The sequence below is a fragment of the Musa acuminata genome, chromosome BXJ3-9, assembly GCF_036884655.1.
Source record: "Musa acuminata AAA Group cultivar baxijiao chromosome BXJ3-9, Cavendish_Baxijiao_AAA, whole genome shotgun sequence".
Lineage (NCBI taxonomy): Eukaryota > Viridiplantae > Streptophyta > Magnoliopsida > Zingiberales > Musaceae > Musa > Musa acuminata.
The window spans coordinates 17512436-17525756 of NC_088357.1; the positions used below are offsets into that span (position 1 = coordinate 17512436).

General features: G+C 37.2%; 1 protein-coding gene and 1 pseudogene across 1 annotated transcript; one reads left to right on the forward strand and one right to left on the reverse strand.

Annotated features, from left to right (window-relative positions):
- Positions 1–1907: 1907 nt before the first annotated feature.
- Positions 1908–3285, forward strand: LOC135649915 (oxygen-evolving enhancer protein 1, chloroplastic-like). The gene is made up of 2 exons (XM_065168881.1): positions 1908–2269; positions 2344–3285. Exons 1-2 carry the CDS (start codon positions 2021–2023, stop codon positions 3100–3102), a joined length of 1008 nt encoding a protein of 335 aa, XP_065024953.1. The 5' UTR covers positions 1908–2020; the 3' UTR covers positions 3103–3285.
- Positions 3286–9721: 6436 nt separating this feature from the next.
- On the reverse strand, positions 9722–10951 carry LOC135649042 (uncharacterized; annotated as a pseudogene).
- Positions 10952–13321: the final 2370 nt, after the last annotated feature.

Sequence of the window (13321 nt, forward strand, 5' to 3'; positions counted from 1 at the left end):
ATGAAGGTATAAACTCTAATGAAGATGTTAGATTTACCATACATACAATGCATGCATTAGCCGACTACTCTAACCCGCAAACTATGAAAGTTGGCGGAACTTTGGAATATTAGCCTGTTATAGTTTTGATTAATATTGGTAGCACTAACAATTTTATGGACAGTGAAATTATTGACCGATTGGCCCACCACATTGAAGGTTGTGAGAGACTTGAAATAACGATCACTGATGGACAGATTTTCACTTGTGATATAGCAAATGTTCAAAGATAAAAATGATTATACAGGACCAGAAGTTTTCTACAATGATTACTACACTAAAAGACCATACTTATACAAGGCCAGGACATATTGCTTATACTATCAAAAAGTGGAGACCATACTTACTTGATCAACGGGTTGTGATGTGTTACATATAGCCTATGATTGAAGTGCTAAAAGAGAAGCTCCCCGAGTTTGATGCTGCTTAGCCTTAAGGACAAGGTTGATTTGAAGGGGGCAGAATTGTTAGGATCCCTTTATTTTCTAAGCTTTTGAATAATGTTTATTGAGTATGTTTAATTCAATTAGAGTCGGATAGAGTTTATTTAATATTTATTTATTATTAGAGTCCAAGTCCTAGTAGACTCTGGGTGAAACTCTATAAATAGTGATGTTAATCATTTCTCTTGGGAATCAATTAGTTAATCAATGAAATATTATTCTACTTTGTGGACAAACCCTAGGAGGTCGATCCCCTCGAAACGATCAATGAGGTCGATCCCCTCGAAGCGATTATTATCATTCTCTTTTCTCCTCTTTCTTCCACGATAAGACCTTAGGATCTTATCAATTGGTTTCAAAGTGACGATAAGATTTTAGGGTCTTATCAAATGGGTAAAAAATTTGATAAATAGGTTACATCTTATTATTTTGATGCGGAAGACTAGGACAAAAGAGAAAGAATGTGCATTTAGTATATATCAGGGCTAATTAGTGCATTGCCCGAAGTGGTTGGGCTCAGCCCATTAGGCCTAAGTTATTTTTCTCTTAACATGATTTTGAAATTGATATAACTTAATATGAGTCTAATTTGGTTTAATAAAAATAAAGAGTTTTCAATCTAAATTTATCCTTCCATCTCATATCTTAACATTCTTAGTGTAGCACCCATTTTTTATTTCTCTCCACTTAATTATCCCCTAATCCATCTATGCATATATAAATGAATTTGCAACACTTATGTTTATTGCACTTGAGGATTGTATCCTTTCACTATAAAATATATTTAAAAATATATTTCAGTACTATATATACTTCAAATAACATTTTAAAGAACTTTATACATAACAATTTTAAAAATATATATTTCAGCTTTAAAAACTACTAATATGAGTTTTTATATATCATATTTATGAAGAATAGATTTCATAAAAACATATCTCTAGGTGCTAGTAATATTTGCACGTTATATACTTTTAGATAAGTCAATAGTAGACGTAATTATTTTTGATGGAGGGAATGGTCCCTCATGAGTAATATGTTTTAATAACTTCCCAGAAAAAGAAAATTCTTTTAAGAAGCCTCAGCAAGCCTCCTCATCAAGGAACTATGTATCAAGCTAGAGTCGATTCTATTCCTCATCCAAATAGAACGTTAACCAACGAACATGGGCTATCATCAGGTTTTCCATGAAACTAAACAACTATGACAAAATTGTGCACCACTCATGCCCAAGTGCAGCACAAGTGTGACTTGGTTTATCCTGTGTGGTGACAGCCATGCGTCTGACTACTGACGTGACGAGGACTCATTTGCTGGATGCAAAGCACCAACAGAAGTGGCAGCTCAATGAGCACCACACAGAGACAATCTATGGCGTACCACAATTGCCACATGGGGACTCACCAACCAATGAGAAGACATCCCTTATCCAACCCTCTTATCCACCACCCACACCACATCTTTTAACTCGCCTTCGCAGAGATCCTGCGGAGAAGAGGAGGAGGAGGAAAGCAGCACAGGCACAGTAGCAAAGAAGAATGGCAGCGTCCCTCCAGGCCGCCGCTACCCTCATGCAGCCGGCAAAGGTCGGCGCCACCAGCCGGACCGCTGCAGGAGTGCAATTGAGGTCCTCATCTCACCTCACCAAGGCCTTCGGCCTTGAGCCTGCTGCCAGTGCCAGGCTCACCTGCTCCTTGCAGTCGGACGTCCGAGAGATGGCCCAGAAGTGCGCTGATGGCGTCAAGCTCGCCGGCTTCGCCCTGGCCGCCTCCGCCCTCGTTGTCACGGTACTCGTCCATCCTCCTCGTTCGTTCTCTCCTTCCTCGTGATTACCTCTTCTTTACCCGCACACATGTGACAGGGAGCAAGCGCGGAGGGAGTGCCGAAGAGGCTGACATATGACGAGATCCAGAGTAAGACGTACATGGAGGTGAAGGGGACGGGAACGGCGAACCAGTGCCCGACCATCGACGGCGGGGTGGAGTCGTTCGCCTTCAAGCCGGGCAAGTACAACACCAAGAAATTATGCCTCGAGCCCACCTCCTTCACCGTGAAGGCGGAGGCCGTGAGCAAGAACGCCCCGCCAGAGTTCCAGAAGACGAAGCTGATGACCCGCCTCACCTACACGCTGGACGAGATTGAGGGGCCCTTCGAGGTCTCCCCCGACGGCACCGTCAAGTTCGAGGAGAAGGACGGAATCGACTACGCTGCCGTCACCGTGCAGCTTCCCGGCGGCGAGCGCGTTCCCTTTCTCTTCACCATCAAGCAGCTGGTGGCCTCCGGCAAGCCCGAGAGCTTCAGCGGCAAGTTCCTGGTGCCCAGCTACCGGGGCTCCTCGTTCCTGGACCCCAAGGGGAGGGGGGGCTCCACCGGGTACGACAACGCGGTGGCGCTGCCCGCCGGAGGGAGGGGAGACGAGGAGGAGCTGAGCAAGGAGAACATCAAGAACACGTCGTCCTCCACGGGGACCATCACGCTGAGCGTCACCAAGAGCAAGCCGGAGACGGGCGAGGTGATCGGCGTGTTCGAGAGCTTTCAGCCGTCGGACACCGACCTAGGGGCGAAGACGCCCAAGGATGTGAAGATCCAGGGCATCTGGTATGCTCAGCTTGAGTCGTAGAGAAGAGCTTTCTGCGTCAGCTATATATATACCATCTCTCTCTCTCTCTCTTTCTCTCTCTCTCTCTTCCTTGGACTGCTGCTGGCTTGATTGTTCTGATCTATGAAATAATTAACAGACGTATTAATGATGTAATAGTTTATATTTTCTGAAGTTGAATCTTACTTCCTATTATTGTTCTTACATTAGGATATGGATGCTGGAAATGAAACAATAAATGGAGAGAACTGTAATATATGATAATCCTTAGCAGATTAAACTTTTAGTTTATATGTTTCCAATCGTAATATATAATAATCTTGAATACATAAATGAGAGTTGAACTACCAAAATAAATGTTTACCTTATGGAAGATTTGTCATTTGTTGGTATTTTATCGATGATGAAGAAATTTTAGAAGTTTTTCCATTTTTGGATTGAAAAAATTATACAGTAACAACAAGAAGTCATAATGTCCTTTTTATTTAGAGTCAGGTGCATAGATCCTTTGCCATCATTGAGTATTGAAAACATTATATGAATAATTTATTGCATGATTATATAAAAATAAAGCCTTCACATGATTTTGAAATTAGAAACAACAAAAATGGTTACTCCAATGAGGACACTTTTTATGCTGCTTCTAACCCAAGAAGCCAAGAGGAGAACACTGAACCATTCTGATGTCATTGGACATGATCACTCCAATGAGGCGTAGGGTTTCCCTTCTTTTGATCCAGCAAATACTGAACAGATTTGTAGGATAGAACAAGAGACCTGCAAGATAAAGATGGACTGGCAAAACAAAACGAAGATATCCAATCTACAGCTAATTAGCAGCAGAAAACCAGGCAATAACTCACCAAAAGTGTACTGGATACCGGATGAGATTTGGCCACTTCGTTCTTAAGAAGGCATCCCTTTGTAGTATGTTTAATATAAAAGAAAAAAAGCATGTGCCGATCACTATCCCACCATTCCTAGATGTCTGAAAACTCCCTAGTATAAATATTTCTTTTCCCTCTAATTTCGCCTGAAAGATGAATTCCTCAGGGTTGTTTCTAATAAAAGATACTTTTCTACAAACCATCTTACTTATAAAGATTGCTTAAAGAAATCTTTCTTTTATCTCCACATGAAAAGAAGAAAATCATCAGTCCAGATGTTAGTGGATCAATTTCATTGCTATACAAAGCAAAAGAAGGCAGATTTCATAAATTGCAATTTCCACGAAATGCCCATATACATCTTGCAACATAAAGTGATAAAACAGCCATTCCCTATCAATCAGTTCCAACTTCCTATCTAATAAATAAAAGGTCAAATTGGACCGATTGCGAAAATTCCAACAACAGCTCATGAGCTCGGGGAGGAACATAAGACACATTTCCTCCGATCTGGTCTCAGAGCTAATAAAAAGTTATTCATGAAGTATATACTACACAGATAGTATTCCCATTTTATTTATTTATGAGATATAAAGAGAAATAATTTTTGTATATGAACAAATACTAGCAAATGATATGCAACGGAATTAAATAAAATCACAATAAAATAGAACACCAAGATATATGTGGAAAACCCTTCCAATGTGAATGGTAAAAATCATGGGGCAAACTAGAGATAATCCACTATGAGAATAATGAATATATAAATCTCAATCTTATACCCTAAACCCTAGTAACAATTACAAGAGAATAACTGGAATACAAGGATCACGTCACTATCCACAATATCTGAAACATCTCCAAGTAATCATAGCAAGAGTCTACTGTAGATTTGATCTAACCTAAGATGAGAACACTGCTAGATGATTGAGAACAGTTTCTTTGCGTTGTCTTTGTTTTCTTCCCTTTCTTTCTCTTGTTTTTTTACTTTTTTCTTCTCCTCTTTTCTACTGCGAAGATTTCCACGTTGCTGCCCTTTTCTGCCCAAAAAATGCAGCCACTTCACGCCAAAACGTATCCACCACACCCCCTTATATTGATCTAGGGTTATGTTAAGAGGGGGTGTGGGCTGTGGGCTGATAAAGCCCACAATGGGCTGAATATGGGCTATCAGCCTAACAATCTCTCCCTTCAGCTCATAAGAGAAGCTGTCCCATGTCTCCTCAATGTGAAGCCATGTCGACTAGTTGTCGACATATCTCCTGTTTTTCTTTTGGTAAAGTCTTTATCAATATGTCTACTCCGTTGTCATCTATGTGAATTTTCTGAAGTTGCAACTGCTTCTCTTCAAATATATTTCGAATCCAATGGTATCTGAAATCTATATGCTTTGACTTGGAATGAAACATTGGGTTCTTACATAAATGGATAGCACTCTAGCTATCACAATGCACCACATAATTTTCTTGTTTCAGCTCCAATTCTTATGAGAATTCTTACATCCATAACATTTCTTTGCATACCTCTATAACAGCAATATATTCTGCTTTTATGGTGGAGAGAGCAATACAACTTTGTAACTTGGATTGCCATGACACAGCCCCCCCTGCAAAAGTAAGTACATAACCTGAAATAGACTTTCTCATATTTATATCTCTTATCATATCTGTATCTATGTAACCTGTTAACACATGTGGTCCACCTCCAAAGCTTAAACAAACCTTAGAGCTCCCTTTGAGATATCTAAAAATCCACTTCACTACTACCTAGTGCTCTTTGCCTAGATTTGTAAGAAATCTGCTAGTAACACCGACTGCATATGCGATGTCTGGCCTCGTAAATACCATTGTATAGATTAAACTTCCAACTACTGAAACATAAGGAACCTTTTGCATTTTCTCCTTTTCCTCATCACTTGACGGACTCTGTTCTGAGCACAACTTGAAGTGACCTGCAAGAGGAGAACCAACTGGTTTTGCATTGCTCATACTGAATCTTTCCAAAACATTCTTGATGTATTTCTCCTATGACAACCAAATCTTCTTATTTTTCCTATCACGGAAAATATGCATACCCAATACTTGTTTTGCTGCTCCATGTCCTTTATTGTAAAAGACTCACTTAGCTCCTTCTTTAATCTGTCAATTTTAGATATATCTTTCCCAAGAATAAGTATGTCATCAATATAAAGTAAAAGAATAATAAAATCCTCACCAAACCATTTGATGTACACATAATGATCTGAAGTTGTTCTTTTCTATCTATTTTCTATCATAAATGAATCAAATTTTCTGTACCACTATCTTGGAGCTTGCTTTAGCCCATACAAGCTCTTTTTCAATTTGCAAAAAAAGTTCTCTTTACTTTTGACTTTGAAGCCTTCTGGTTGCTCTATATAAATTTCCTCCTCTAAATCCCTATGAAGGAAAGTTGTCTTCACATCTAACTGCTCAACCTCCAAGTCCTGGCTAGCAGTAATACCAAGAGCAACACGAATAGAAGACATTTTAACATTAGGAGAAAAAATCTCTTCAAAGTTAATACTTTTCTTTTGACCAAAGTCTTTCATAACCAATCTAGCTTTGTACTTTGGTTGAGAACAATATTCTTGAGTCTTCAACCTGAAAACTCACTTGTTCTTCAAAGCCTTCATTCCATTTGGTAGTAGCACCAAATCATAAGTGTGGTTCTTCTGAAGAGCATCCATCTCTTCCTGCATAGCAACTAACAACTTCTCTTTCTGCTCACTTTCAACTGCTTATTGGTAACTCTCTGGTTCACTTACATCAGTAAGCATCATATACTCATCTATAGAGTATCTTCTAGAAGGTTGACATTGTATAGAAGATCTTCTCAACTGTGGTTCTACGGGAAGTTGCTCTCCAACTTCTTCTTGCTCAACATATCGTACAAGTAGATCAACATTAAGCTCTACACTATCTTCCTGCACATCTCCCCCATCACCCTGATATATTGGAGGGGTAATTGGGTCACAATCTGCTAATCCTTCTACAGAAGTATTGGCTAGTGCCTTCTTTTTAAAATCTTCCAAAGTTTGATCCTCAAAGAAGACTACGACCTTGCTTTTAAACACCTTCTACTTTTTTGGATCCCAAAGCCTGTAACCAAAATTATTATGTGAGTAGCTAAGAAAAATACATTCTTTAGTCTTACCATCTAGCTTGGACCTCTCATTGTCTGGAATATATGCAAATGCATGACAACCAAACACTCTCAAATGCTTGTAGGAAACATTTTTCCCTGACTATACATGCTCTGCAACATCATCATCTAGGGTTGTACATGGTGATAAGTTGATCACATCAACTGTAGTCCTCAAAGCCTCATCCCAAAACCTTTTGGGTAGCTTGGCTTGTGAAAACATACATTTGATCTTTTCTACGATGGTGTGGTTCATCCTCTCTGCAATTGCATTATGCTGAGGTGTACTAGGAACTATCATCTCATGTTGGATCCCATGTAACCTACAATAATCATTAAATAATCATGTATACTCACCACCATTATATGATCTTATGCATTTCAATTACCTTTCTATCTCCCTTTCAACCTTGGCATGAAACATTTTGAAGACATTAATAATCTGATCTTTGGTCTTCAAAGCACAGGCCCAAACTTTCTTAGAAAAATCAGTTATAAAAGTGATAAAATAAAGTTCACCACTTATACCAAGAACATCAATAGATCCACCATGAGTTTTTGTCCTTAAAGGACCACATACATCTGTATAAACACAGTCTAAGACATGCATTTTTCTAGACAAAGCAGGACAAGCAAATGAGCTTGCAGCCCCTTCTCGCTCATGTGCCCTAGTCGCCTATGCCACAACTCCATGCTAAAGTTTTTTTCTATAGCATTAACTACTAATCGTAAGCTTTAGCCTGTAACTTGTATAAAATATGACATTTCTTTCCATTAGCTATAACAAGAGAACCCGTACTGAGCTTTCATTGCCCTTTGTGAAATCTGCTATCATAGTCTTCATCATCTAGTCTTCTAACTGAAATTAAATTCAGCCTCAAATCAATCACATGCCTCACATCCTTAAGCACCAATTTGCGGCCAAGGTTGGTCTTTAAATGGATATCACCTATGCCTATGATGTCTACTGTGTCATAATTGCCCATCTTGCAACACCAAAATTTTCAGACCTATATGTAGAAAAAAACTTCCTCCGTGGTGTAGCATGATAAGAAGTGCCTATGTCAATCACCCACTCAAGATCCTGACACATACAAGAAAAAATATCATTAAAATGAGACAAAATCAAATAATCACCACCCTGCACTGTAGTTGTGATATTATCTTTTGACTCTATAGATTCCACTTCTTTTCTCTTTTTCTTGCTCTTCTTAGGTTGCTTACATTAGTTCTTGTAATATCATTTCTCATCACAATTATATCAAACAAAATCTTTTCTTGATCACGACTTGCTCCTACTCATGCGTGAATTGTTTCTAGACTTTGACCTTCCTCTGTTCTCTGAGATAAGTGCTTGTGAATCATTCTGAGATGTTGCTGAACTCTTTCTTCTCAACTCCTCATTCAACAAACTGATTATTACTTGACTCATAGTGACAACACCATCTGGCGCAAAACTACTAAGGGAAACCACTAGTGTCTCCCAACTTTCTGGTAATGAACTAAGAAGTAACAATGCCTACAACTCATCATCAAGAGATATTTTCATAGAGGATAACTGGTTAGTAACACTTTGCATTTCATTCAAATGCTCAACAATAGAAGCACCCTCTCTATATTTTAGGTTCACAAGTTTTTTGATCAAAAAAAGTTTTGTTGCCAACTGTTTTTCTTTCATAGAGACTTTCCAACTTTTTCCAAAGAGAATATGCAGAAATTTTAGTAGAAATATAGTGAAAGACACTATTATCAAGCCACTATCGAAAAAACCCAATTGTTTTTCAATCTAACCTCTTCCACTCATCATCTGTCATAGTTGTGGGTTTTGCACTATCCCCCTACAAAGGTCTATACAAATCTTTGCAATACAAGAGATCTTTCATTCTTGGTTTTCATATCATCCAATTGTTTCCATTTAAACTAATCATGCGAGAAATATTACTGGCCTCCATATTTAAATACAAAATTAAATCATCAAAAATCCTGCTCTGATACTAGTTGACGGGATATAAAGATAAATAATTTTTCTATATGAACAAATACTAGCAGACTATGATATGCAGCGGAATTAAATAAATCATAATCAAATAAAATACCAAGATATACGTGAAAAATACCTCCAATGTGAAGGGTAAAAATCATGGGGCAAACTAGAGACAATCCATTATGAGAATAATGAATATACAAATCTCAATCTCATGCCCTAAACCCTAGCAACAATCATAAGAGAATAACTGGGATACAAGGATCATGTCACTGTCCACAATATCTAAAACCTCCCCGAGTAATCACAGCAAGATTCTACTGTAGATTTGATCTAACCTGAGATGAGAACACTGCTAAATGATTGAGAATAGTCTCTCTGCGTTGTCCTTATTTTCTTTCCTTTCTTTCTCTTGTTTTTTTACCTTTTTCTTCTCCGCTTTTTTGCTGCGAAGATCTCCACGTTGTTACCCTTTTCTGCCAAAAAACGCAGCCACCTTCGCGCCAAAACGTAGCTACCACACCCCCCTTATATTGATCTAGGGTTAGGTTAAGAGAGGGTATGGGCTATGTGCTGATAAAATCCATATTAGACTGAATATGGGCTGTCAACTCAACAGCAAGTTACTCGTAGAGTTCTCCAATATTTTGCAGGTGCCAAAGACACCATCAGGTGTGCCTTCAAGATTTCTAACTTCAATATGCATCTCATGAACTAAACAATACATCTTCTTGGCACTCATCTTCATTTGAGCAGTCTCCTGTGGTGAATAAACAGAAGCACCAAGCTCGTTAACCTGGGAACCCAGCTACTGGCAGTGGGTAACAAGTTTCTCAAAGGAATCCACTGATTCCTTGGTGCTAGACTTATGGCTGGAGCTCTTAATTAAGCCTGTCATAAACCGGATAAGCTCTTTCACGACAGTTAGTGTATCGGAAACCACACTGATGATTAGTTGTGCAGTTACCATCTCCTCAGCTGAAGTGTCATCATCAATGTCGGCTTCAGTTAAGTCACCCCCTTCATCAGATAAAGATAAAGATGTTGATTCATCCGCTTTACTGGACATGCCGTCTCCTGAGTCATCAGAAGAATCACCCTTGTGTTCCTTAAGTTCCTCCATTTCTCAAAGGATATCCTTGACAGAAACTGCTATACCTGAGTCATGGCACCCCGAACAGCAGTGCAGTTTGTTGTTGCGGTTTTTTTCAGAGCATCACATGCTTCCCAAACTGTCCCAGCTAGCTGTGGGATGGATAATCTTTTCACATGATCATGAGACTCTGCAAAAAGACCACAAAAAAACATTATTTCCTCTGGCTTCAACCCCACAACTCATGTTGCATAATAATGTAACAGAAACGCCATATAGCTTGTCCAAACCGAGAAACTAGAGCAACTTCTCTCGTGGTGTCAATAATCAACAAATGATAATTGAGCTTATGTGTCTTTGCTATACTCACAGGTAAAAATTTAGATTCACAATACAACCTTTTCATTTTCAAGTTTATAACCTGTCTTCTTGTACGTGGGGCTCAGTAATCAGATCATGCCAATGGATCATCTTATATCATGAAGGTGGTAAAAGGCAAAATAATTTCAACTTCAGCCATGATTATCTAAAACTCTTGATGTTCCTATGGTTAGAAGTGTCATACACACCATGACAGCACACTGCTTTTCTTTGTAGTGCAATGCTGCAATCAACGACTTGCTTGGCGGAAGCACTGATACTTGTTGCATGGAGGGTGGGCCCTGCTCCAACCTTACTTCCATGGCAAAATAAGAGAAAACCATGTAGTATGTTACAGTACGCAGCTACAGAATGCAGCAACATGCTAGATGATTTAAGTTTTCTTGAGGTCTTCATATGTAACACCATAAAAGACAGAGGAACAACACTTATTCTTGGACCCAATCTTCATATATAACATAAAAGAAGACACCATGGTGCCAGAAATTTTGGTCACACTGAAATTTAAACACAGAAAACCACATTATTTTGCTGAAATTTAGCAGGAAAATTTTGTAGACAGTTGAGAATGTTATTACTTATTGATGCCCACTTCATATATATAGGCACTGATTGCAATTGACTTTGACATGAATGTAAGATTTATATAAATATATACCTTTAAAATATTTTATCAAGTTACAGAACTCCTGACCAGGAATACAGCGATTCATCTAACCTGAAGTCATTGGCATGCATTTAAGATGGAGGACAAGTATCTGATAAATGTTAAGAAATTTATCCTACATTTTATTTGCATATTTGGAATAACTTAGAAGATGCTAAATTTAATTGATATTTTCATGTAAAAATGTAAACATAATTAATGTGTAGGACATGGATTGATCAAAGTCATGCTGAGTATAGAATATAATGAAAGATAAACTGCATTCCAGAAAAGAAATGTCTCTTTCAACATAACTTTCTCCAGTTAGAACTTCTAAATATATTAGGTCATGGAAGCAACAATCAAAAGGCAATGAGGATCAGTTGTAACAAATGTAAGACTTCGATTGATGCCTCCTTCAAGGACAATGTAGATGCCTCACCATTTTTCTTTTAATCCCTTTTTTTCACATTTATCTCTATAGAAAACAAATTATGTCATAGACTACCAATCAAGTGTTGCATGGCCACAACAGATCAAGATAGATTACAAAAATAATTCACGAATAAATAGAGGAACACTGCAATGATCTTCAGCTAGCCAAAAACCACCTAGGAAGATGAATAATTACCATCAAAACATCTTTACATCTATAAAATAGAACCTATCAGCTCCTATTTGCATTTCCACCAAAACAAATCAAGATTGTTCTAGATAAATGATATTGTAACTTGACACAATATTTCGTTCTGCTTCCAGAAAAAAAAGGTAACAGCAGATTGGATCAGCTAGTTTTGCATACATAAGCTCCTTAATGAACATAATTCTATATGAAGAACTTAACGTGAGATGTTTGTTGATGCGTATAATGATAAGATATTTCTGAAAGATTAATCTTTTTGTTACATCCCTAGTTTAATTACATCTGAACTAACAAAAGCCTCGGAAATCTGTCTTTTTTCCATAAACTGATTTTATAATCAAAATCCGTGATTTAACAATCTTCCTCTTTTTTTATAATTACAACCAATTGATGACAGAGTGTAAGTAAACTCCTCATATCTATTTGCCATATTAAAAAACACTTTGAATTCAGAAAATGATAACTTTAGAATTCAAGTCAAAATAATTTTAATCAGTTTTATTTTTTTTACAAAGATCATTATTTCATACTTCATATGCATAGTTAAAATAACATTGCATTCTTTATATGCATCATCATAATATTAAAGATAATTATTACTTGCATATCATTGCATGCATCATCATCATAAGTTAAAGTATCGCATGCATCTATTTATATAATTTCAAATCAACATGCATAATTTCAAAACATAAAATTTTAAATTATCATCACATCGGGCATAACTGATACCAAAAATATTAACATTTTTAAACCATCATTATGCATAATATAAAATCATTATGATACTAAAACATTAACATATCCAAACCATCATCATGCATAATATAAAATTACCAAGCATGATGCCAAAACTTTTAACATTTTCAAAGTATCATTAGATCATTATTGCTCCCCCTTTATAATCAACGAAAATGAGAAAAGTTTAACTATCAAGTTTTTGAAACATGCAAGGTTAGCAAGTTTTACTTCTCTAGTAAGTTTTTTTAAGATGTGCAAGTTTGCAAGTTTTGCTTCTTGAGATGTGTAAGCTAGCACTTTTTACTTCTTGAGATGGGCAAAATAACAATCTTGGTTCTCTTAAGCTGTACAAGATAACACTTCTCTTTTTCAGATATGCAAGCTAGCACTTTTAGTTCTCTTGAGATACTAGCAATTTTCTTTCTCCCTTTTGTTATTATAAAAAAAGAAAGGAGAAGAGAGGAAGAATTCAATACTGCAAAATTTTCAATCATCACATAAACAAATAAAAGATCAAGTCATAAAACCGAAATATTATGAATCATTTTGTCAAGTCTTCTTTTGTAAATAGTGAAAAGAGAGAATCATAGGAAATAATCTTGATTAAAAAAAAATCAAGCCATAAAAACCAAAAAATCAAGATAATGATAAAAAATATATAAAAAAATTCATGCATTTGGAAGATTTAACATGCCTAATTCCC